The 26124-nt window shown below is 40.6% G+C and overlaps 2 protein-coding genes across 4 annotated transcripts; one reads left to right on the top strand and one right to left on the bottom strand.

Annotated features, from left to right (window-relative positions):
* Positions 1-228: 228 nt before the first annotated feature.
* Positions 229-15447, bottom strand: CFI (complement factor I). Its single transcript, XM_065690244.1, has 12 exons — positions 15327-15447; positions 13428-13746; positions 11978-12122; positions 10847-11025; positions 9747-9857; positions 8077-8193; positions 6884-6931; positions 6356-6459; positions 5626-5741; positions 4680-4954; positions 3441-3542; positions 229-672 (listed from the first exon to the last, which is right to left on the bottom strand). The coding sequence occupies exons 1-12, from the start codon at positions 15384-15386 to the stop codon at positions 455-457; spliced, it is 1794 nt and encodes a 597-aa protein (XP_065546316.1). The 5' UTR covers positions 15387-15447; the 3' UTR covers positions 229-454.
* Positions 15448-16770: 1323 nt separating this feature from the next.
* GAR1 (GAR1 ribonucleoprotein) lies at positions 16771-21971 on the top strand. Of its 3 annotated transcripts, none has more exons than XM_065690255.1 (7): positions 16771-16840; positions 17522-17733; positions 17814-17968; positions 19378-19437; positions 19843-19978; positions 20890-21015; positions 21370-21971. In XM_065690255.1, exons 2-7 carry the CDS (start codon positions 17535-17537, stop codon positions 21381-21383), a joined length of 690 nt encoding a protein of 229 aa, XP_065546327.1. In that variant the 5' UTR covers positions 16771-16840; positions 17522-17534; the 3' UTR covers positions 21384-21971. The 3 variants fall into 3 exon arrangements, with proteins under 3 accessions (XP_065546327.1, XP_065546342.1, XP_065546333.1); XM_065690270.1 differs by lacking the exon at positions 16771-16840 and adding an exon at positions 16996-17019; XM_065690261.1 differs by lacking the exon at positions 16771-16840 and having other exon boundaries at positions 17510-17733.
* The last annotated feature ends 4153 nt before the right edge of the window (positions 21972-26124 follow it).

The raw sequence follows: 26124 nt of genomic DNA, 5'->3' as shown, positions 1-26124 counted from the left end.
AGGGTTTCTAGTGACCTAGACCTTGAGATGATGCAAGTTCTTGAAAGTACTCTGCTGTCTTTTCTGTGAAGTTCACATATTGTCAGTGCAGTCACTTTCCAACCACTTTCAGTATGAGTGTTGCATTTTAACTAAATAAACAACTGCAACTGAAATGGAATGTGAAATATGGAATAAAAACCCACCACCAAAGAACCAAAACCAGAAAAAATGAAAGTAACAACAAGATATTTTAATTTCCAGCTTTTATTAGAGACTTTTACTGCTGACTCGTGACTGTAAAATTCTATTCTGTAAAACTGTGGAATTGTGGCATTCACAGGGCATTAAGAATTTTCAAAATATATTCTTTAAAGATTTGTACTGTTTTTATGTTATATGGCTGCTGATTGTAAAAAAGGACCTATGTGCATTTTCGCATGGGTGATGAGGGAAGTATTTAATTTTCCAAGCTTTAGGCATTATACCGTGAAATGAGACTCCTTTTCACATGATGGCTAATCCAGTCATAATAGCTGGCAATTTTTGTATACACACCAGGGTGACCAGCCTCCCCACAGTTCTCACCCCAACTCACAACACCCCAGACATACGCCACATTTTCTGCATCAAAACAGACCAAAGGTCCTCCTGAATCGCCTTTGCAACTGTCTGTGGAGCCATCATAAGTACCTGAAGCAAAAGAAGAAATAAAAGGCAAAAAATAGGTTCATATACACTCTAGCTCACAAAACAGAGCTCAGGAGTTTTTTCAGGTCCATGTCACTTCCTGACAGACATTTGCCTAATGATCCCCAGAAAGGGGGTTCCTGACCTCCTTGGTCTCTTATTTCTCATTTCTTTGTAGGTGCAGGGCCTCTCTTTACATTTGTGGCTGGCCAAAATTATTCTCATTTGCTCTGATGTCAGTGATGTGGGTCTTGTTTTACCTTGTGCAATAGAGAATTCAGCCATATTGCCTATTATACCATTAAAAGTAGCTCATAAAAAGTGAACAAAAGCCGGAGGTAAAAGGTAAAAAGATTTATAGGCTGATTCTTATGGCAGTGAAGCTATGATGCTATGTGTATGCCTGTGTTCCTGCATTTGGCGTCCCCTCTACCCAATAATTTATTGGCCAGTTTCCTCTGTACACAGCGGTACAGAGAAGCAGAGGGCCTCAAAATTTCCTCTACCAGCTTTATGAAAATAGGTCAAGAGCACGTGGAAGCTGGGATGGGAGGGAGAGCAACTGTCTATAAGTGCTCTCATTTCAAGGTCTTGGTCATAATGTGGACCTTTCACTACACTAACTAGCAGCCCTGAGGCACAAGTGTGTAGGATCCTGCACTCTTCATAAGTTTCAATGTTCACAGAACTACTTGTTTGCAATACAGCTCCTGAAAAAAGGAATTAAGAGTGAAGGATGTGATCTAAACTGAAATACTGTTGCAGACCTAGAATATGATTTATGCTTTGTCTTATATCCTCAGTAAAAGTTTATTAATTTCTGACACTCTTAACTACACTTTTCTGCTGTGTTGACTGACCTAGTATGAAGGAGACCATACTATGCATGAGTATCCAAGTTTTAAAAATGTAACCTCTTTCTTCAGTCCCTACATTACTGAGGAAGAGTTTTGTGAACTTTTCAGAGCTGGAATTACTAATCCTGGAAAACAGGATTTCATTGCCTTTGTTCAATTTAATTAATATTTGCTTGGTAACTAATTCCTGGGAATACTAGCCTTTAATTCCCGAGTTTGTATTTGCATCAGGGAGCAGAAGCTAACTCCAGATACCCCTTTTATGATGTTTTCCCATATGATACTGTCTTTGTTCATTTCTGGTAGAGTATGATCACTTGAAATTACTTGTAGATCAAGGAGATAAGTTATGGAACTTGCACAGTAGACAAACCTAGTATCTCATAGATCTCATGCTGAATTTATCACAAGTTAGAATCATAGAATATAATCATAGAATAGTTTAGGGTTGGAAAGGACCTTAAGATCATCCAGTTCCAACCCCCCTGCCATGGGCAGGGACACCTCGCACTAAACTATTCCACCCAAAGCTTCATCCAACCTGGTCTTGAACACTGCCAGGGATGGAGCATTCACGGCTTCCCTGGGCAACCCATTCCAGTGCCTCACCAGCCTTACAGTAAACAACTTCCTCCTTATATCCAATCTAAATTTCCCCTATTTCAGTTTTAACCTGTTACCCCTTGTCCTGTCACAAGAGTCCCTCCCCAGCATCCTTATAGGCCCCCTTCAGATACTGGAAGGCTGCTATGAGGTCTCCACGCAGCCTTCTCTTCTCCAGGCTGAACAGCCTCAACTTTCTCAGCCTGTTTTCATACGGGAGGTGCTCCAGTCCCCTGATCATCCTCGTGGCCCTCCTCTGGACTTGTTCCAGCAGTTCCATGTCCTTTTTATGTTGAGGACACCAGAACTGCACACAATACTCCAGGTGAGGTCTCACAAGAGCAGAATAGAGGGGCAGGATCACCTCCTTCGACCTGCTGGTCACGCTCCTTTTGATGCAGCCCAGTATGCGGTTGGCTTTCTGGGCTGTGAGCGCACACTGAAGCCAGCTCATGCTCAGTTTCTCATCAACCAACACCCCCAAGTCCTTCTCCACAGAGCTGCTCTGAATCTCTTCTCTGCCCAAATTGTAGCTGGGATTGTTCCGACTCAGGTGTAGGACCTTGCACTTGGCATGGTTAAACTTCATCAGCCCATTTTTACCAGCCATCAACCCAAAATTATTTGGCTTTTCTAATTATTTTACTGTCAAGACAATATTTATATGAACTACTTTACTTTTTTATTTAAAGAACACTTGAAACTAATTGTTCTGTAAGTTGAGTACTCATTGGTCTTCTAGTCATGTATTTAGCAATATCTTTTGTTACTTGAGAAGCAAAAACTGTGCATTCAAAATCCTTATTTTAGTAGTAGGAGTGACAACCAGTTTCCTGGCCAGACTAACCCTAGTTTGAAAAGTAAATAATATTTTTCCTGAGTTGTAGTGTGGTAGTAGCAAATGTCTAAGTAGATGAAGAGTCACATTTTAGGTAGTGGGACTACTAATGTGCTCTAAGACAGGCATTTGCTTAAATATGTTGCTGATTCAGAATCAAATATAGTAAAGGTAGGAAGTTCAGTGGGTTGCAAAGTGCTTGAGTATTTAGAAAACATAACTTGAATTGCATGTGAAAATTTGCCTTCATAATCATAGAAACTTGGCATCCTGTCTTATTAACTCTGATTATGAAGCAGATATATAATGGTGGAGGACTCTAGACTCCGGTGGCTAGCATTTGGCTAATGGTGATAATGTGGCAATTGGTTTATTGGCTTTCCCAAGTCTAAAAGATTCCCAGCCTGTATGTCTGGCCTTATAAACAGTGAGTTTGATGCTAAAGACATTATAGGAAGAAAATTGATGCTTACCTGCACATGCCATTTGTTTAAAAAATCGTCCTGGGTACAATTCGGAACAATTATGAAATAAATTAACGTAGCCCCACTTAAGGATATATTGCTTTGTATAACCTAGAAAAGAATAAACTTTTCTATATTAAAAATGGTATGTACATATTTGACACTTTTAATATCATAAATTGAAAGTTATATATTTACTTATCTACAGAATATAATCTTCAGTATTACAAACCAGAGAGCTTAAACTGCCAGTAATGCTTACCCCATATGAATTGCAGTACATTGGTCATAAAAGCAGAGTGGTTTAATTGCAGTGTTAAATACAGTACTTTCCTTTTGTGACATTTTCGCCTTTTCCCTTTCCTTGTCTTCCTCATTTTTTCCCCCTGTGTTTTCCATATTAAGGTTTTCAGACACTGAGAAATAGGTATATTACTTTATATGAAATGGAGATGTGGCTGTGATCATCCTTGTTACCATTTTTTTTTTTTTCCAATTCTGTTCTGTCATTTTGGGATGAGATATTAGGACCAGATATTGGAAATACATGTATCCACAAAGTTAAGGATAAAAGTTAAGGAGACTCTCTGGTTTGCTCTCTGTCTGTTTGCTAGTAAATCCCAACTTTGCATTTGCTTTATAGACTGCTACTGAGTATGGACAGGAGAAGCCCCACAAGATGTGTTAGCTTAAATGCCTGGCTGTAATCACTGAAATATAACACAAATGCTTCACAAATCTTTGAAAGTGTGATTACATTTGGCTTACCTGTCTCTGTGCAGCCTTCTCTGGACTAACCTCAAACACAACTTGAGACAAGATGTGCTGAGTTTCCTAACTGTTGGCTGCAGCTCAGACCTTCTTGGGCAGGGGACAGAGGACAGGCTGTGACTATGACTCACTGTGGGTTACTAACCGCACTTGTTAAATATCACTACCAGGTTTCCACAGCTGATATAAATCCTAGATTGGCAAAAAGAACATGTCTTATTGTCTGGGTAGTTTCCAACCAGGGGTGTGCTCCAGACTGATTTACGAAGCAGCTAAAGCTGCAGAGGAGGCAGTACAGAAAACAGAACCAACAGTGATAGCTGAATGCTGAACCACAGCCCATGTTTTCTGTACTCAGTGTCTTCTGAGTACTTTGTGCATACGTACTCTCCAGCCTTTTTAATACGAAAGCTTACCACAGTCAGAAAGCACATGATACAAACAATATATCCTTTTAGTAAGCACCAAAGTAAATACCTTTCTCTAGTCCCCATCCAGAAACCTTGCATCTGTCACCAGTCTTGAACATATGCTCTGACCAGGGAACACAGGCAGGTGTGCTGTAATCCAAGGAGCATTCTCCTTTCACAGAACCTCTCAGCTCCAGCAAAGCAATGTCATTTTCATAAGTTGATGCATTATAATTTTCATGGATTATCAGTCGGTTTAGTCTTAAAGTATCTGTCTCTCTGTCATACAGTATTGTATCCAGCAGTCCGACCCAGACACGGTACAGATGAACTCGATTTGCCCTCAAAAAAAAAAAAAAACAGTGAAATAAAGGATGTTTTGGTACTTAACACAAGCACTGTACCTTTCAGCTAGCTGTGAACTTTTGCATTTCATCAGATTTTCTCTGGAATAAAAATAATGCAGACGCAAAGCAGATGATGCTAACTGCTGAGCACTGCAGCTAGTACAGAAAAAACAATTAAAGGCCAGGCACTGTGTTTAGTGCTGTGACAGGAAGCACGTGTTTATGCCTTTCTGATTTCAAGTGAAAGAAGACTGAGCAGATGTGGATGGGCTGCTGGGATGGGCAAATCTTCCCTGCCTCCTCTTGCTTGTTCTGTGGCATATGTGACCCCAGGGGCACTCTCAGGGAACAGAACCTGGACTTCTCCAAGGCAGAGATGGGAAGAGAGTATCTCCCTTTCAGGCAAAGTGGTTATGGCGAACCTTTCCTGTCTGTCTACTCTCTGACTGAAGAATGCTGTGTCTCTTCAAATTCATTGTTGCATTTTCATCTTTCTATTCACTGGCCAAATATTCTACTTTCTCTGAATTTTCCCCATTATGAATGTGTTTTAAATTGTTTAGGCAAATAAGAATTAGTAAACAGGTAGCTAAGAAAGGTAACAATAGCTAGATCAATCTTTCAGACTTGCAAGAAGAAAATAATTTCCCAGTTTGTTGTTTTTACCTGACACAGTGTGCAGCAGTCAGAACCCAACAGCCACCGATATAAACCCCTCCACAGTACACTGTTGCACCTTCATTGCTAGTATCTTTAATTGCCACTTGCCAAGGGAATTCACCCTATTCAAACAACAAACACCCAAATAATGAGAAATCATAATAATTGTACTACTTTTAGTGCATAAAGAGAAACACATTTCTTGGTATCATCTCATCTCCTGGGCTATATCAGATTGTACATAAAACATCTGCTGTGTAGAACTGTGAATCAAGCTCCATCAGAGATAAAGGGTAAATATTCTAAAATGCAATAATTTTATTCAATCTTCTGACTCTGTGTGATGCCTCCTTCTATTGGGCTTTTTGTTGTGACGTCCCTTATAGCCATAGAAACAGATGCAGCATCTGACCTGGTATGATCAAGTGTAGCATTTTTGACTGTGTTCTGTTTCAAAGGTGCAAATTTAAATCCCATCTCATCAGAATTCTTATTTCTAGCTATAGTATTAAGTATTTTGCTGAATAATTTTCAGTGTGTACTTGTAATGCTCGATTTTGCAACCCCATGTTTTATACATTGTGCCTCTCTTTCCTTCAGTTCAATGCCACTACTGCTGCAAAGCATGAAATTTACTGCTGTAGCTGACTTATTTCTGTACATTTTAACAGAAGAGCAATAATGCCTATTTAAATTGATGATGAATGAATTAATAGGTGGTAATATTATTTTTTACCTTTCTTGCAGTCTCTCCACCTATAATTCTTTTCCGGCGAGTTAGTATGTGATTTGTAAGACCACAGTGTACTTTGGGAAGAAGTGTCTTTATCATTTTTCTCTCTTTAACAAAAAGGAAAAAATGTATCTTAGAAGTCAGGTATCCATTCTCTCTATTTGAAAAATGAGTACTGTGAATATGCCAGTAGCAGGAAAGCAAAAAATGTTGGCACCTGGTTTTGCTTCACTTATTTATCTTCATTTCCCACTGCTGCTTGAATTCAGGAGAATAATTTTAAAGCAGTTCCCCTAGATTTGCTGAAAGTATACTTCCACCAGTTGCCAAAACATGCAGATGTGGCTCCTCAGCCAGAATGAATTATTATGGCATTATTGAAATTAGTGGAAAGCAAGACAAATAGTAAGTCCCAGTAAATCACAAAGTCCAGATATCTGAGTGTTCTGGATCTGGCCAGATCTGGCTGGTAGCTAGAATGCCACTAAGAAGAAGGTATGCTGTTGGTTTTGGAGGGTTAGTTACACTTACCTTCATCCATATTGTGATTTTCAGGCCTTATCTTTGCCTTGTCTTTACCTGTTAGGATAACAAAATACTAAAAATATTGGCAAACATTTAAATTTGTGCTATTACTAGTATATATGTTTGTGTGACAAAATCCTGGGACATGTTTTAAATGCATAAGGGGACACCATTTCAAATGGACAGCAATAATCTCTCAGCCTAGTGCTGCTGTTTCCTACTATAGACTCTTTGGCTGCCTCCCTACATCCAGCAGATACCAATTTGTAACTGCATGACATTTACTGTGCTTTGCGTGCCTAGTGAGCCCTTCTGCAAAGAAACCCTGAGAAACAGTTTGCTTTTTTTTGGGGGGGGGAGGTTGGTCTGTAAAGTAATATCCCATTCTCTACCAGGAAACAATGGAAATTCCTCCTCCTGCCCCATCAACTTTTTTGAGCTTTCTAAAGCCCAAAGGAGCATTAGGTAACAGAATTTTCTTTTTTCCAGTTTAGATGATTAGCTGTTGTATACTGTGTGCCTCTTTAACAGGGTAGGGAAGGGTATTCAACATGAGAGGTAAATTAAATGTTTCCTGAATCTGGCATGTCCGCTTTTATTCAAACAAAATGCCCATTGAATTCAGTTCCTAAATGGAGGTTGAGGGTTGGGTCTGTTCTCATATTACTGGCTGTAATGTTTACATTTAAGTTCAGTCTACCTTTACCAATAGTGTTTACTTTTTGGCTTTAGACTTTGTCTCTTATCAGAGCAACAAAAAACATTCTAATTTCAGACCAAAACAAAATCTTTTCAACAGTGAGGGGAACAGCCTGGAAGAATCATAATGACAAACTAGTTCAGTTCCTCATCTGTAAGGAAAGTATTCCTGCCTGTCTTATCTATGCTTTCTTCACTAATACAGAATGCCAGCTTGATAGATGGCCATATAACCAAAAGATGTAATCTACCTTAAACCTCATAAAACATCACCTGTTTCTTCCATCCTTTACTTTTCTTGCTGTTCTTTTCTAGAAGGAATGGGAGGAAAACTACATAAACTTTTCTTCCTACTATGCATAACATTACATCCGGAAGACTAATTCTTGCATGCATTTGGTTTTGCTAATCTGTTAAATTAATAATATGCATTGTGAAGTCTCTAGTTATCATTGAGCAGAATGAGAGGGAAGAAACAAAAGCATGTTTCAGAAGAAAACCTGCACAGAGAACTCGAGCTTCATCCTCTCCTGTGAGGCAGTCAATTTCTTTGTTGCAAACATTCTGATTCGGAATACAGATATCTGACCGGCAATGGAAACTGTTGTCTCTGCACTCTGTAACACAGGAGAATTACAAATGTATATCATGGGATGAAATGACACAGCAATCTTGCATAGTTAGGGAGCTTTTTAAAATGTAAACACAATATAATATCCATGTTAGGTGGGACATGGCTGTTCATAAAGAGATCACAAAAGCAGGCTCTGTAAGTATAAACCAAAATGAATACTTGGATCTCCTCAGTTTATAATCCTAAAGTTTTAAGGCTTCAAAAATGTGGATCTCTGTTACCAGTTCAGTTTTGTACTTCTAGACTTGGAATCAGTCCTTAATGGCTTCATCCATAAAACATGCCCACACTCAACCCCAGCCAAATGACCTCCAGTTTTGGCAGCATTACTGATTATCTCAAATTAGAAATTTACAATGCTTGGATCAAATTTTCCCCTCTCAAATCATAGCCCAAGCTGGCTTTTGATTGAAGGAGAGAGGTTCAGGATTAGGAATCAAGAGTCCTAGTTTGAAGATACTGGATTTAATAACTTATTTCTTCTAAAATATTTATATTATAAACCTGAGAACCCCTTTAAATTCTTGCGATCACGTTGTATGTTACCAAAAGGAAAGCAGTGCTTGGAATTTATGGCAGGGTTTTTTAAGCTACTTTATAACCTCATGTCAATCTACTATTTAAGGATATATTCTTTAATAAAAAATAAGATAGCTCTCTAAAAGTAACCTTCTATTCTCATATGATCTGAAGACCATTCATCTTAGTTGAAATTTTTCTTTTGCTTTCAGGAAACATTGTTTTCAGCCCATACAGCTGAAACAGCACTATTTTGGTCAAGTGGAATCTGAATAAATGTTCTTTAAATATATGAAGCCACAGGTAGTTGGTAGGTTTCTTTTCCTAAAATGCCTGTGACTGGGTTTCCGTGACTATTGGATTGAACTTACTGGCCATTGTAAAACTACAAAATTAGGGTTTTTTAGGAATAGTGATGGGATTTGTGACCCACATTATTGTTTGTCACCCAAACCCCAACTGCTGAAAGTATTCTTCTGCATTCAAGTCATGGTAGATCCATTCCACATTTCTAATTAAAATTGTTAAAGCTGGAATTGCAGATGCTGAAAGAGTAACTGCTCATGAACAAGCAATGTGACAGGAACTGTTCACAGATATTCTATGGATAATCTTGCATTAATAAAGTTAAGAGACGTATTACTTTGCTTTAAAGAGAGTTCATTTCAAAAACAGTGTCTTTGTTTAATTACTATTAATTTTTCCCAGCTAAAAATACATTTTCATTGTAACACAACTTATTTTTTGTATCAATGTTTAACAAACCTCCTAAAAAAGTCTCATTGTATTTTCTCATCCTCCAAGGAAATCCAGATTTCTCAGAGATCACTTGCCTGCTTCAAAAAAGTATATTATGCCTAGGTTTTTTCACCTACGTATACATAAATTATGGTTTGATTGCTTTAATGTAGTGACCTAATGGAAAAAAGACTTTAGCTGTTACATCACTGTAAAAATTCTTTGGGAGTGGTTTTCTGCTCAAATGATTTTGAAACACCTGAGAAAGGAAATTATTACCTCTGCAGCACAGTTCATCACTTAGGTCTCCACAGTCATTGATTCCATCGCAGGTTTTGTCCAGAGAAATGCACTTCTTGTTGACACAATGAAACTCACCATCTGAACAAGCTGTGCAGCATGAAAATGAAGTTAGTGTGGAAATGTCTGTAGCTTTGTAATTACCCAGGGAAATATTCTGCTTGCTCATTTTGTTGTATCAGCAGTTTGGCCTATCAACAGTAGGCATTCTGGGGCCCAGTAATGTAAATAAGAATCTCTTTTTATTGTGCTATTTGCCTTCTCATGAAGTGTCCAATGTGACCACTTATCTTTCTCCTCCAATATGCAGCAGCCTGGCAAAAGGGAACTTCATTTCTTCTAGACAAGGATTAAACCAGAAATGCTTGGTTCAAACCGACTGTAAATAATTCAAGTGATTAAGATGATGGATGTTCCCCCTTCAGAAGGAAGTCATCAAGAGTCCTTGAACTCCTACTTTTGTGGCACAAGATAAAACCTGAGGCGATTTGTAGCTCCCCTTACCAGCAGCATCTCAGGCTCATGCTTATCAGTGCCAAAGAAAGCCCACTACAGAGAACAGAAAGCTGTCAGAAGTCAAGCCAAGGACTTGATTCCCCTTGTATCGGTGAGAAACTGGGGAGTCCTGAAACTCCCCAGAAGACACCAGCAGTTCCGCTACAGTCATGTTTGTCTGGCTCTAGTGCTACTAGTGTCCTAATTGTTCTCCCTCATAGACAAAGTAGCAAGTAGGAGGAGTAACCCAGGAGAAGTAAGACTTCTGGGATACAATATGCCTTGGTATCCTTAGAGGATTGGAGGAACAAACAGAGCCATGGATGAAATACATTTACTTTGGGGAAATAGCTGTAAAAATACTTCAGGAACAATAGTGATTTTCCAAACTTATAAACTCAAAACCGTCTTCACACAAGGCTGCCTCAATTGTCTTTAAAGTCTGCAAAAGGATGATTTAAAAACAAATCAAAGGGTTTCAGTGCAGGTTTGCTGTGGCTGAGAGTTCAGCAAACTAAGTCCTAGTTATTTAAACTTAAAATGTCAGAACTCCAAATAGATGTAAAACTAAAAAAACTACTAACCTCTGAGATTTTCATGGCACTGGAGGCTAACGAGTCCCTCATTACTATCTCTTGATTTCACCTCTATGTGACATTCAGCAAGACTTGTCTCTAGGCCCCTGCAAGTTATCTGAAGACACTGCAATGAATTTAAAGCAGATTCTGTGATGCTGGAATTGGCTTGGTAATATTCAGCACCTCTGTGAAGATACAAGGAATAATAACAAATTACGTCATTTCACGATGGATTGTCCACTGCACATACTGAGGAAGCTCAGGCCACTGCAAGGCTGGAATTAATATATTTCATCTCCCTTGTTTTTATGTGACTGGTATCCTCCTAATAGTGTCCATGTCCCCTGCCTTAAAAAAGTATGTATTGAGTAAATCAGTAACTAGAGAGAATTACAATGGGACTCCAGGGCTGAATGCTCTGTCCCAGGATAAACCCTTCTCTGCTATCTGAAGAGATACTGATCAGGACTAGCAAATACTTGCTTCTCACTTACAGGGGGCAATGAAGGCACTGCAATAACATTTGTAGACTTCAGGTAGGGTTGGAGAGGCAGCCCTACCTGACCACATTAAATTAGTGCAAAAATATTAACTACAAGATACAGAGAGAAGATGAAAGTGCTACCCAGGTCATCAGTGTGGTTGCAGGAAAACCAACAGGCTCTGTGTGGCTTCAGCCATCCCTGAGCTCAAAGCAAGCAATGGCAATGGGGGCAAGGGGTGAATGAAAAAATAATGTTTTGATTCTTGTTAGTCTGCCTGGTGCAAGTGGCAAAGCAGAGCTGTAGCCTGGTGTCAGCGGGCGTAAAAAACTTCTATGCACACAGATCCTTACTCAGAGCTATTTGGAGACTGTCCATCTGCACACTTTCCATTACACAGACCTGAGAGGAAACCTCTGCATTGGTCTTCTGCTTTATTTAAAAATAAAACTATGGTCTGTATTGCTGTAATGGAACACAGGAATCTGTGGTCTGGATTTCACTCTCAGATCTCAATTTAAGAAGTTTTATCAACTAATACATTATTCATGAGTTTTCTGCCTTAACTGTTGGCTGACTGTGCCTGGTGCTTATGTAAGCATTGCTACTTTTTCAGATCCTTTGCAGTTATCCAGAGTAAATTCCCCCAACTTACAATTCAAAGCCAAGGTGTTTGCAAGCCACGTTTGCTTCATGCATAGTCCACTCACTACCACATACGAAAAAGTCATTCTTTTGATTCACAGGCTTTACTCGAAGCAAAGTTGAATCTCCATGGCCCAAAGAGACTGAAAATGTTTCTAAAAAAAGAAAAATATAAAAAAAAAAAACAAATAAAAGAGGGATAAAAAAATCCCCAAATAAACTCATATGATGTAGATGTCTGTAGTGGAAAGACAGCCCAGAAACAAACCAGGACTAATTTTGTATTGGCAACCAGTTTCACATGGAGGGTAGATTGGGAGTCAGAAGCTTCAGGTATTACTCTGAGGACTGACTGTGGCTTTGAGACTGCCACTTTTTCAAAGGGTACCAGTTTCAGGACAAATAAGGGTAACAGTTCCTACCACGTAAGAGTACCTGGAGGTCTACTGAGGAAAGGTTGCATCTTAGTATAATGACTTTCATTAGGGGACTTTTGATAACCATTAACCCTTCAAGTAAGATGACCAGACCATGCTTGTGTTACTTGTATAGCAAAACTTCCACTTTACAGTGGAAGCTAAGCTACTCAGCTTAACTTAGTGAAGTTGTATAGAGAACACACCAGGAACACACAAAGGTTCTCCAGTCTTTTCAGTGGAATAGGCAGAATAAAGTTTTTCCACCCTGAGGCCAGTGAGCTGAGCTGTTGCTTCTGTGGGGAAAGGGAGTGATAGTACCAGGGCAGAGACCGAGCAGGAGAACCCTGGGCTGGGCTTGCTGCTCCTGCTGTGTTCAGTGGCCTAGAGGCTGGAAGACAGGTAGGAACAGCAACTGCTACTGCTAAAAGAGCCCACCTGCCTATTTAGCAGGAGCTCTTTCTCCCTGCACTTAGGAGTTTGATCTGACACAGCAGCCTGGTGCAGCCGAAAAAGCAGGTGAGAACAGCTGCTTGTCACTGTGCAAACTATGATTGGTTGGCAGGGCAATAGCTTTCTATTTTTATGAAATCCACAACATGAAGATGATAGAGGTGACTATGGCTCATCTTCTGTCCATGCACTCCCCCATACATTTCAATAGCTTGACTCCATTCTTTGGACTCTAGCTCCTTTGAGGTCTGTCCCTCTCCAAGACACCTTCTCTGCTAATGTTCTCAGCAGGCCTTCTCCTGCTGGGCCTTCCACTATAGTCAACATCCTGCTTGGAAACCTTTGAGCTCTTTCCTGTGTCTGTTTCTTCCCTTTCTACCTGATGATTTGAGCAATCTACCAGCAGCAGCATGACCTGGGCCTTGTCAAATGTTATTAACAATGTCAAGCAATTTTTTATGAAAATCAACAGGTACTGCCCATTTTCAGTGACTCCTCTTTTTATATTTCATCTCCTTACTAGGGCAAGGGAAGCATATCCTTGGCCATGGATGACTGACTGATAAGTTTTGGGAAAGGAGGTGTCAATACCTTCAGATGTACATCTTCCCTTGTGCAGAAACTTTGCTTCGGGACGTTGACACTCATAGCTCTTTAGCTGACAGTAAGTGGTGAAGTACTTTCCATTGGCAGAACAAACTGAAGAGCCATTCTTTGGGCACTGGTAGGGAAGCTTACAAAGGCACTTTCCTTCCACACATCGTTCCCATGGGTTACAAAAGACTTTCTCACAGGACTTGTGTGTGTATTGGTTGCTTAAGCATTCTCTTATGAGGTATGTGTCTTGCTCAGCTGGCTGGGCAGGCTCAGCCTGCTGAGGCTGGTTTTCTTCAGCATTAGAGGCTGCATTCTGTAAGGAACAAAATATTAATGAAAAAAAGAGTAAGATTAGGAACTGCACAAAGAGTTCTGCAGATCCCTTTACTGACCTCAACAAAGTGTTCATGCATAAGCCTTTTCCACTCTTACGAGCACAAAGGTGCTAAATATAATTTATAGTGTATTTCCTTGTCTTCAGCCACCTCAGATTCCTCAGTTTCTCTGAACTTTTTTCTTCATTTTGCATGATTCACCTGGTGTGATCTTTAATCCTACAGGTCTCTCACAAACTTCGTACTCTTTAAACTTCAAACATCAGCTGAAGTGACCAGCACAGGCTCTAAATATTTTTAAGTCAGTGGTTTATAATATACCACAGCAATGGGATTGTAACCAAATCAAAACACAAGGGGACTTAAAAACCACAATAATAAGAAAATGGCAACTTTTTTTTTTTTCTGAGTTTTTTATTAGCTTGGTCGGCTTTGAGTTTAAATATCACCTGTAAATAGTTTTAAACTACTTAGAAGCAAGTCAAGAAATCTAAAATTAATGACTTGTTTCACTGTGTGACTGTTGAAGCAAAAAGGATCTGAAAGGAATTTGAGAATTAAGTGCCTTTCCTTATTAGCTGTTTTCCTGTACCTGGCATAGCAGTGGATTTGTAATGCAATTGCTGGTCATCACTGGACTGCAAGATTCTGACCCTCCATCCAGCTGTCCTAGGTGAGTGACTGCACCCACCATGGTGCAGCTCTCTGGTGACTTCATTACTGGCTGGCTGCTTTTGCTTACTCAGATCTATGGATAGGAGGAATGCTGAAACATGAAAAATATACATGGATGGACTTTGTATAAAAATGGGAGAGAAAAGGTAGTCCTAAATTGTGATTTATCAGCTTTGACTGTGGCAACTGAATCAACAGAGCTGAAGTTTAAAGTTCTGAAGAAATCCTGGCCATAGTAAAGTCAGTGGGGATATTGTTGGGGCAGAATTTAATCCAACAAAACCCCTTCCAATGGTTGTATAATCTTACTAAATTCTTCCTGTTTTTCTCAGGTCAACAGAATCCAAACTGTGAGCCAGATCCGTCTTGGCATAACTCCCATTTGTACAAGTCATTTCTACCGAATAGGAACAAAAGGTGCTGATTTTTATTTAAGGATTTCTCTAAAAGGTGTGGGTCATGCTGAACGCTTGGCCCAGGTGGGCTTTCTGGGACGCTTTGCCAGAAGTGGCTCTGCAGCAAACCTCCAGGCAGTACCATGCTGCCATGTTAGGAGACTGTAATCTCATTTCTCAAAAAAGGGAGGGCAGGGAAAATTGCAGCACTATCCTGGGGTTAACCATGCTTGCAAACTGGGTTTAGGATAGGATCATGATTCAAATCTTTTCCAGAAGCCTGTTAGCATAAACCCCAGACAGAATAAATACATGAAAGAGAAATCACAAACTTCAAACATTCAAGCTAGGCTATAAGAAATGTATAAAAACCAAACACTATGAAAGGAAACTAGAAACAACTTAACTGGTTTTGCTTTGTAAATTGCTTTTTAATGTTTTTTATTAATAATAATAAATTGCTGAAACCAAATAAAACAAATTCTTACCTCTGATCCACAAAAACAAAAGAGAGACGAGAAAAGCAAGAAAACTGGGACCATTCGCATGATGAAATTTGATCTTTCTTTGTAGGCAAATTCCTCTGGTCGGGATTCTTTTGACTGTCAGTTGTTAGATTAATGTTTAATTTTTAACCATTAGTAAAATATTTTAAAGTGTGTTTAGAAACAAAGGACAGGAGCCTCAACCATTAACTGATAAATCTGATCTCTCCAAAAGGATCCTGCTGCAGTTTAACTGCTTTTACTGTAAGTGCTACGAGATAACAAAAGTAAAGTCCTTCAAGTAAATGATTAAAAGGAAGCACACACATTTCCTTTCTTTTGCCTAGGAGCCTGATCAAATCGTCATGCTGATTCTCCTGATTGTAGACATTCCTCTTTGCCAGATTCTGCTCTGGTCGTGTGAGACCCCACCTGCAGTACTGTGTTCAGCTTGTGTTGTGTCCCCAACACAAGAGGGATATGGAGCTGTTGGAGTGAGTCCAAAGGCGGCTGCGAAGGTGATCTGAGGGCTGGAACACCACTCCTATGAAGATGGCCTGAGAGAGTTTGGCTTGTTCAGCCTGGAGAAGAGAAAGGTAGCTCTGGGGAGACCTTATAGCAGCATTCCAGTACCTAAAGAAAGCGGGAGAGGGACTTTTTACAAGGGCATGTAGTGAATGGCTTTAAACTGAAAGAAGGTAGACATTAAGAAGAAATTCTTCCCTGTGAGGATGGCGAGACACAAACATGTTACCCAGAGAAGCTGTGGCTGCCCCCTCCCTGGCAGTGCTCAAGGCCAGGCTGGACGCGGCTTTGAGCAACCTGCTCTAGTGGAAGGTGTCTCTGCCCACGGCAGGGGGGTTGGAACTAGTTATAAGGACCCTTCCAACCCAAACCATTCTCTGCTTATTGTAAAAGATAAATGTGTTTTTTATGCAAGAGAGAGATGTTTTAATCTATATGGAAACACATCCATGTAATACGGACAAACTCATATGACAAGCTCATATTACACGATTCACGTCGGGAATTCTCAAGTACTGGACTCTTCTGACAGCCGGTTTCCAGGACACTGGGGGTAAAGCCAGCAGGACCGAAGTCTCCTCCCATGCCCCCGCATAGCCAGCAGGGGCTCACAGGCAGCGGCTCTCGCCCGTCAGCGCCGCCGGACTTTGATAAACGCCATGTAAGAGACGAGCCTCCGCGGGCCTCCCGCCACAGGCGGGGGAAGCCGCCCCATGCGAGGCGGCTCTGAGCACCGTGTGTATGGGGCATCCGTACCCGCGAGCGGAGCCGGGCGCACACGGCCACCGGGCACACAAGGCCACCGCCCGAGCCCGCCTGCCTGCGGCCGCCCGCTCTGGGCGATAAGCTACTTTGCCCGCTTTTTTGCGACAGTGTCGCTCAGCGAGGCAGCTTCATTTACGGCAGGCAACCTCGTTTACGGTTGCGTGGGTAGTCTCTTGGTGGTGGTGCGCGGTACTAGAGGAAGTGGCGGGGCTGGCGCGCACGTGGAGGTACGGCGTGAGGCGGGGACGGGGGGCAGACACGCGGGACAAAGCCGCTAGCGGCCGCTGGGCGTCCTTCAGCCCCTCTCCTGCCCCGCAGCACTGAGGGGAGGGCTGCGTCGCGCTGCGGGCGGGGGGTCCCTTCACCGTGTTCCTGCGTTGGCATCCCCGTATGCAGGCCGCAGGAGGTGCCCCGCGGGCCCGTGGGTGCCTGTCGTTAACACAGAATTGTAGAATGGTTTGGGTTAGGATCTTAAAATCATCCAGTTCCAACACCCCCACCCCCCTCCCGTTATGGGCAGGGACACCTTCCACAGGACCGGGTTGCTCCAAGCCCCGTGCAGCCTGGCCTTGGACACTGCCAGGGGTTGTACTGCTCCGCTGCTGGGCTGGGGCTGGAGAGCTGCTGTCTGCTCCGGGGACTGTGGACTGTCGCGTTCAGCCCTCGGCCACTCAATCCCTGTATGATTGAAAAGCACGCTGTCACTGCTGGTCAGTTTTTACCGGTAGGCATTGCAGTGTAAGTTTGGTGTAGGCTAGATTTTTCATGCGCGTTAGTGTTTTTGTTGAGGACTGAAAGGTCTAAGTATTACATTAACAAACAGGCTCTCAGGAGATTTTAATTCGTACAGTAAAACACAATTGAAGTATTTTTTATCTCTTAAACAGCTGTTTTTTGTCACAATTTAGGAGGTAGTAGAGAATGTCTTTTCGTGGAAGAGGAGGTGGAGGAGGAAGAGGAGGTGGAGGAGGAAGAGGCGGCTTCAATCGAGGAGGAGGAGGTGGTGGTGGTGACAGAGGTGGCTTTAATCGTGGTGGACGAGGTGGCTTTGGACGGGGAGGTGGACGAGGAGGCTTCAACAGAGGCGGATATGACCAGGGACCTCCAGAAAGTATAGTTTGTAAGTTACATTGAAAGGCTATGTTTATGTACTTTAGAATGACTGCTTCAGATCTTTATCTTGCTTGTTCTTTATTTCAGTACTGGGAGAGTTCATGCATCCCTGCGAAGATGACATTGTTTGTAAATGTAAAACAGAAGAAAACAAGGTGCCTTATTTCAACGCTCCCGTGTACCTGGATAATAAGGAACAGATTGGCAAAGTGGATGAAATCTTCGGACAGTTGAGGGATTTTGTATCCTTCAAAAAAATGTGTGATGTACAATATTTTGTTTTAAAAGGCTGATTGGTTATTAAATGGAATTTCTATAGGATTTAAAAATAGTTGAAGGCTTGGCTACCAGTTAGATGTGAACAGTCACAAGTCTAGCTGCAACTTTTGGTGTCAGTAGGTGCCTCATGCACGTTAGGTGCCTATCATAAAGCTTTTTCAGTATGATAGAGTACCTTATATCAGTCATTACCAGTACTGTCAGATGTCTTGGATCCATTGTGGTTCAGGGTGTTTCTTCTTCTTACGTGACAATAACTTTTCTTCTGTATCTTACTCACCTATAACAGAGTTGGATCAAGGGACTGGTGTTGTTTTTGTGCATTAGGGGTCCTTGCTCATGCTTCAGTTTATTATTTAATTATAAAGTTGAGTTTGTGCTAGGGTGTTTTGTTGCTCGTTGTCCAGCTTCTTACTTAAACTGCCAATAAAAGTGGGCTTGTGCTGAGATGTCCTCTTGCAAAGCTGGCTTGTTGAGATAGAGTCACTGGGTCTACCCTGTTGTCATTGCTAGATTGACAGAATTCATGACATAAATGGGACAGTGGGGTGTAACCCTGTAACACGTCAGTAAGGCTTAGCCTGTGTTGGGTGAGTATCAGTAACTAGGTACATGCATTTTCTTCTACCACAGTAAGTGAGAAGTAAAATGTACAGGTTTAAATCACTCGCTCTCTGAATGTATTAATTTGCAGATTTACTTTTTGTATCAAAATTATTTGGATTTCAGAGACTTGTTTTCTTTCTACAATAACATATTATAAAAATGCGTTACTCGATTTTGCAGTAACTCCTTGCTTCTCCATTTAATCTTGAGTTTTAAGTAAGAATTGTTGGCCAGCAGCTCTTTTGATCTTAGGAACTGCATACCAAAGCCTTTGGGTGCTGGAGTGCTGAGACTGCACATGGGGTTCCAGAGTGTCTGTCACCTCACTGGGATGAGGCTGGGCATGTAGTTGCTCCAGCAGTCCCTGCTGGCTGTTATTTTTCCACAGCCTGGCAGTCATACCACCCAGCAGCAGCACTAGCAGAGGCCCTGCAGCATGAGCCTTGAGGTCACCCTGGGTTGTTCCTTGCTATACAAATTTGCTTCTTTACAGTTCTGTTTTTACGTGCTCTTTGCACTGGATGTTCTTCCTTATGCTTTAATCATGGAAAATAAAAATTGTTTTACCACAAAATGCTGTTTTTTATAATTGTGAAAAAATTCTCAGAAAAATTGCAGGTATTTTCTCCTTAATTGTAATTTTTCATTTGCAGTGGTGATGTTTAGCTTCCTTTATAAAATACTAATTTAGAGAATGTTTGAATGTGCCAATGAAAATAACGAATTCAATTTTTTTTCCTGTTACATTCCTTAAAGAAACTAACAGTATTTTTCAGTGAAACTGTCTGAGAATATGAAAGCCTCTTCATTTAAAAAAATGCAAAAGGTTAGTCAATCTCAAGAACAGAATGCTGTCGTATGTCATCAGTTAGATAAATCTACTCTGTTACAAGATAATGAAAGCCTTATGAAGCTTTTATTAACAGATAGTTGTTCTATGTAAACATAAATAGTAATTTCTTCTTCTTTCTCACTTTTCTATCTGCCATGTTCTTTCTTCTCCCTGCCCTGCAAAAAACCAAAGATATTACAAATGAAACTCATGCAAATATCATCTAGTAACTTTATAGCACTGTGGTTCATTTCTTGTGTTCTTTCTTTATTTGACTGTTTGCAGAGGAAAATTTGACATAAAAAGTCAAGACCAAATTGTGGGTATTTGTAAAGGGAGATATTAATGTGCTCTTTAGTATTGGTATTTTCAAAGTCTAATTGAACTGTCTTCCTACAGTTTTACATTGACCCAGCAAAGCTACTACCGCTTCAGAGATTTCTGCCAAGGCCGCCTGGAGAAAAAGGTGCTCCCAGAGGAGGTGGTAGAGGAGGACGTGGTGGTGGACGTGGAGGAGGAAGAGGTGGTGGCAGAGGTAAGGTCTCAAGAATGGAAGCTGCAGAATGTTGTGGTTTTTTGTTGTGGTGTGGGTTGTTTGAGTTTCTTTTGGGTTTTTTGCCCTTTTTGTGGGGGTTGTGTGTGTAAAGCTGCAGTTGAATACTTGAATATCAACAGTAGTATTGCAAAGAAAAATGTTATGCGTATTCCTGTTTGACTCAATGGAAGAGACATTGATGCTCTTCCAGTGGCGAGACCTAGGCTTCTGTAGCTAAATAACAGCTCCAAAGCATAGGGAGAAGCATAGGAGGAAACAAAGACAGAAAGCGTGGCTGCTGAGCAAACTTGTGGTTAAAGGCTGTAGATAATAAACACTCAAAACTGTCAGCGAAATCTGTATTTGTAGTATGTTCTAGTTTGGACGAATACTTGAAATGCACTGTTTGAGAGAGAGGTGAATGACCTGGTAGATTTCATTCTTCTTTGCTTTTTGGAGATTATTTGCCATGTACTCCTCAGTTAAAGCTGAAGTTAAATTTTTCTAACATCACAGTGTCCTGCATCTTCTCACTACTCTGCCCCTTTGCAGCAAGGCACAAGTATCTCAAAGTTGTTTTGGTTTTGTTTGTTAATGTTCTGTTGAGTTTTAGTTAATAATTATTAATGAATAGTTGTGATTATTTTTTTTTTCTCTTATGAAAGAAAAGTTTTGTTAAGTGTCTGGAGTATTTTGGACATGGTATACCAGATATTAAACAATACCTAAAATGCTGCAGATGGTCCCTAGGAGAGACAAAGTACCAGTAATTGACCTGGTAACTGTCCAGCAATTGACAGTTCATTTTTTCTTGTTGTTGTGCTTTTCCTTTCAGAAGATGTGAATAAAATAAGTTATTATGCTTAATGAAGAATTTATATGCTCTTTCAAGTATAATTTCCTGTGTCTAGGAGGATTTGGAGGAGGAAGAGGTGGAGGAAGAGGAGGAGGAGGATTCAGAGGAGGAAGAGGTGGAGGAGGAGGAAGAGGTGGAGGAGGATTCAGAGGAGGAAGAGGTGGTGGAGGAGGCTTTCGGGGTGAGTGTGTGGTTTCTACATTTCAATAGTAAGAATGGCTCCTGATTTCTAAAGCTTTTAAATATTAAACAGGATGTTGTATTTTTAATCTCTTACAGATGTTTATAGTTCTACGTAAAATGTTTCTGTGCATCACAGTAGCTAGCTTAAGCTGAAGCACAGTATTCTGCATTTTTGATGTGTGTATAAGACCATATTAGTTTTTTGCATTTGAAAAGGACTATGAGAACAGATAATGTTCTGTTATTTTATTCTGTCAACTCATTTAGTGTTATGTGTATAATTTATTTGCTTTAAATGCATCTTGTCTAAGATGTGAATTGTTTGTTCTGTTTCTCTTCCCTTTTAAAACAGGAAGAGGATATTAAACATGGAGCCACGAATATCTCCCCGCTGTCTTACCACATTATCTGCGTAAGTGAAGAACAAGGAAAAAACTTTCCAAAGGACCCTGAAAAAGTTCTTTTTATGAAGAACTTGAAGCTGTAAAATAACAGTTATTTTTACACTTAATGACTGTTGATCAACATGTGAGGAGAGCATAGCTCCAGGCAAAGAACTGAAGACTCTTCAGAATATACTTGAACTTTTTCAACTAAGCCAGGATTAAGTGTTGTCCTTAAACTGCTTGTTTCTGAGGAGTAACGTTGTCAATGCTTGACTTCATGTTGGAGTTTGGAGTAAACAATCAGTTGAAATGTTTTTTGAAAACACCCTACAGGTTCACTACATGCGCATTCATCCATATGAACCTTTTACCGTGTGTGACTGATCCCTAGTTCTCGTCCTCTTTTTTATATTGAATCTTCTGTGTTGCTCTAAAGTGGACATGCCTTTTAAGCAGCCTTTATGAACCATTTTTTACAAACTAAACTTCAGAATTTTATGTAGTTAAAATTTGTTTATACATAATTATATGTAAAAGGAAAGGAAGATAGTAAAGGATATTTTGTGGATTTTTCTGTGTAAATGTCAATGAAAGCCAAACACATTAACTGTGATTCCATGATCTCCTTAAAAGTTACTGTCTAATGAGTAAGACCAGGTCAATACTATTAAGTCACCTAAGTGTGTCTAATTGCATGGATATTAAAATTGCTGAGGGTTTTTAACTGGTCCCACCTCCCCCTTAGCCTGTTTCTCCTAAGGTTTTGATGTCCTGGCACTGCACCTCTTTGGTGCTCTGAGCTTGCACAGGTCTAAGATTAGATAGCCCATCGTAGGGCTCCTCTGCTTTGGTTAAGCATTGCTTAAAAAAGGAAAGAAAAAGTCTGCATGAGTCTGGTCTCTTTAATTGGATGCATTATGAGAACTCCTGAAAAACTGGTACCTGTCTCTTAATGATGGAAGAGAAGGAAGTTCTTTTTGCCAGGTTGGATGAAGCCTTGGGTGGCATGGTTTAGTGTGAGGTGTCCCTGCCCATGGCAGGGGGGTTGGAACTAGATGATCTTGAGGTCCTTTCCAACCCTAACTGTTCTATGATTCTATGATTCTGCTCTTTTCACTTTGGAAAGGAAATAAGAATAGGAAAGTAGAATCGCCCTGGATTTCATACAGCACCAGGAGTCCATTCACACTCTCATACCAAGCACTTCTAAAAAGGGATCTGTAGAATAATTTACATGAAGGTATTTTCAACATCTTGTGGAAAGTAGTAGGTTTCAGAGTTCATTGTACTGTTATGCTTTTTAGTGAATGCAGCAACAGGCAGATGAGTTATGTTAGCCTTCTGCTTAATAAAAACAACCAGGTAATTTGTCAGAACCAGGATTGGCCAATTACTGGTCATTTTAACAAACGTGACTGCTAGTTTGAATAGTCTCTGGAACAGAACTTGATGTGAAGTAGCAAAGCAAATGTTCAAGAATTCAATGAAGTCTGAACAGATGCTGCATAGGGTAATAGATAAAAATGTTACCAGCTTGAAAAAACCCCGAAACACAGATTTCTGCTAGATCTGTTTTTGTGAGGTGAAACTTAAGTCTACTGTTCAACCACAGCAGAATCGGGAATTGAGGGATAGTGATTACATTCCTGGTATTGCTACAGACTTAACTTCAACCAGGTCTGTTTAAATCAAGACCTCTGGAAATGTTTAGACTTTTGTTGCTGTGTATTGCTAGGCCTAAGTGACTCGGACTCTGAGTTAAGGTATTGTAGACGAAATTCTATTTCATCTCTGGCATAGCAACTTGCAGTTGAACAATACCAACCTGCAATGAACCTGGAATTGTCACTACTTTTGTGATACTTGTACTTGCATCCTCTGCTCTGCTGAGGATGCTCTGCACTGATGCTTCAGTAGCTAGCTGCAGGTAGCTGAAGCTGACTTTCCTTACTCTTCTGGCTGTGTAAGACTAACATAACACAGGGTGCTCAGTCCTACACCCAGATTCATGTTCTGCTTTGCTATTCTCACGGCATGCTTTAGGGACATCTTTTTTCCCAGGATATCAGAAGACTACTGTCATCACTTTTAAATTGCATGGTGTGACAGCTGACTTTTCAGTTGTGTGAAGGACCATCTTTCAGCCTAGGACAAGTGTATGCTTCGAATCTCACAGCAGGTGGAGCAGTGACTCAGCCTAAGCTGTTGCAAGGCCAAAGCAAAGACTTCTACATCTCTCTGGAGAGGGGTTAAAGTGCAATATCCATTGCTGCTCCAGAGGGAGGATCAGCCTTGCTTATAGGGAGCTGGATTGCAGCCCCAGCTGAGAAATGCATGAGGAGCATTATGGCATGCCCTGCGCATACAAACAATGTTGGATGGGATTAACACAAATATCCAGAAGTTTATAATCTTAGATCTTTGCAGAGGTTGTAGGACATCCAGATGGTAATGGAAAAGCGTCTATAGTGACTAGGTGTGAAATGAGCTTCCCCATAATGGGGAAGGATCATGTTTGGTTGTGGCAAGGCTCATCCAGTCTCTGATCCCTGTTCTGCCTTGTTTTCTATGTACCATGGCATGACCCTGTCCTAATGCCAAGTAGCTGCTAACTGTAACATGAAAATTCATCACTTTAAAAAAATTAAGGCATGTTTTGGGTGCAGTGGGATGCTGCAATGAACTAATACAGGTTCTCAATTTTATGACTCATTCCTCTCTTACATTTTTTTATTCAGTTGCTACCAATTCTGTCACTGTGCTCCCAGTCCTAGTAAGTGAAGTTTTTGAGTGTTATATATGTGCAGAACGATATCCTAGGCTTTTTCTGCAGAGAATAGGAAAGGTGGGCTCACCAGTACCTTGACGGAAATAGATATGTTGGCAGAAATGGGAAGTTTCAAGTAGCTATAGTGTCTGGGGGGGGGGGGGGGGGGGGCGGAAAGTCACAGTGCAGTCTGTACTGAAGATGGGGAAGGGTGTCAGTGACAGTTTGGTCTTCCATGTATTTACCCTCACTGACAGCCTTTGGAGCAAATGGCTGGGCCACCTAAAGAGCTCCTCACCTCCTACCGCTCCAGGAGCATGAGGGGGGGGTTGCTGTCCTGCAATACTCTGAAGCTCAGGAAGAAGGCAGGCCTCAGAGCACCCCAGGACACAGCAATAGTGGTGTCACCTACCTGTCTCCTTGTCCACTTGTCAGTGTCTGTGTGTGCTCACTGTTGGCAGAAGCAGAGTATTCAACAGCCAAGTCCTGTTTTCAAAAGGTAGTTGCAAGTGAATGTGTTAGCCACTGCAATATTTGACCCAGGCATAAGGTCTGACTTCCAGCTGATCTTGAAATGACAGCTGGTTAATCACTAGGGTCAGATTGCTTAAAGGTTTTTTGAAGACCTTGTGCCTTTTGTCCTTGCCAAACTAAAATTCTGGTTTTGTATCTTTTCTATCTAGGATCTAGATCCTTGTGAAGCAGAGGGTAATAAATGGAGGTGTATTGTAAAACTTAAATTACTGCCCACGGATGAAAGCCTTAGTGCCTCTGCATTCCTATTTGGAGGGATGTTTTTAATCCTTGTTTTTTCTGTAGTTGCTGGGGTAGGATGGTTCAATATAGTTCATAGAGTTGCTCTGTTACATTGACTGAGAAATTTAATGAAGTGCGGAAAATAATTGGGATATTTTAATGTATGTCTGCAGCACTGGCTATTGTAAACCAGAAGGGATTCTCTAGCATTGACACGGAAGTTATGGACGTTTGCCCGAAGCCATGCTGGATAGTCGCATACATACTGGTGCAAAGTTATTTGCAGTTGTACAAAGCGTTTTCTTGGCAAGAAACTGTCGTCCTAGCAAAAAGCATAGCTCCTGCAGGAAGTACGGCTTTATGGAGTCACGTATTTTTCAGTGTTTTCTTTAATCAGCTGAGAATCTCTTTAGACTCAAACTTTTCTAATCAACAGTTTAAATCTAGTTAAAGCCTCTGTGAGGGAGGAAAAAACACTTGTTTGTTTTCCACTGAGTTTGAGCTATTTGCATCTGAAAACAAAATTAAAGGGACGTTCTGCCTCATAGAGCCCTCTAGTGCTGATGTGCTTAATAAACATGGGAGGGTTTGGTTTGGGTTTTTAGTGTGGTTATCACTGAAAATAGGAGAGAGTGTTTGGTTTGGTTTAGGATTTATTGTCCTTAATGAAAACGGTAAACTTCTCTACTCTCATCATTTGTGGATTTAAACATACTTTGTGCATAACCAAAAGCAACTTGCTAAACCCTGTATTAAGTTTTGCATTGCTCCATATCTATACAGATACTTAAATACTGAGGAATGACTTAAATAGAAATTGTGTTTTGTTGCTACTGATCTGGGACAAGTGGGAAGTAAAAGCATCATTTGAGGTTATAAAATGTCCCTCTAACTCTAGTAATGCTGTCTGTTATTGGAGGATAAAAACTGCCTGAGGTTTTGGATTTTATTTTTCTTTTCTTGTGCCAGTGTTAAAAAGCAATGTGGTAAGCTATATTTTGTCTGCCTTAGAAGCTGTGGTTCCAACGTTGTGGATTGTTCATATACTTTAATATTTAACTCCTTACTTTATCTTCTTAGCTTATTACATGAACTGCAGTGTTCTAGAAAAAAACTTAACTATTAGGTTAATGATAAGTAATGCCTGCCTTTAATTTTGGCTTTTTTCTCTTAATTCTTGTTGCTGTAAAATCAGTCA

Source organism: Lathamus discolor, chromosome 1, assembly GCF_037157495.1.
Source record: "Lathamus discolor isolate bLatDis1 chromosome 1, bLatDis1.hap1, whole genome shotgun sequence".
Classification (NCBI taxonomy): Eukaryota; Metazoa; Chordata; class Aves; order Psittaciformes; family Psittacidae; genus Lathamus; species Lathamus discolor.
This window is presented reverse-complemented; position numbering and strand designations above follow the sequence as displayed.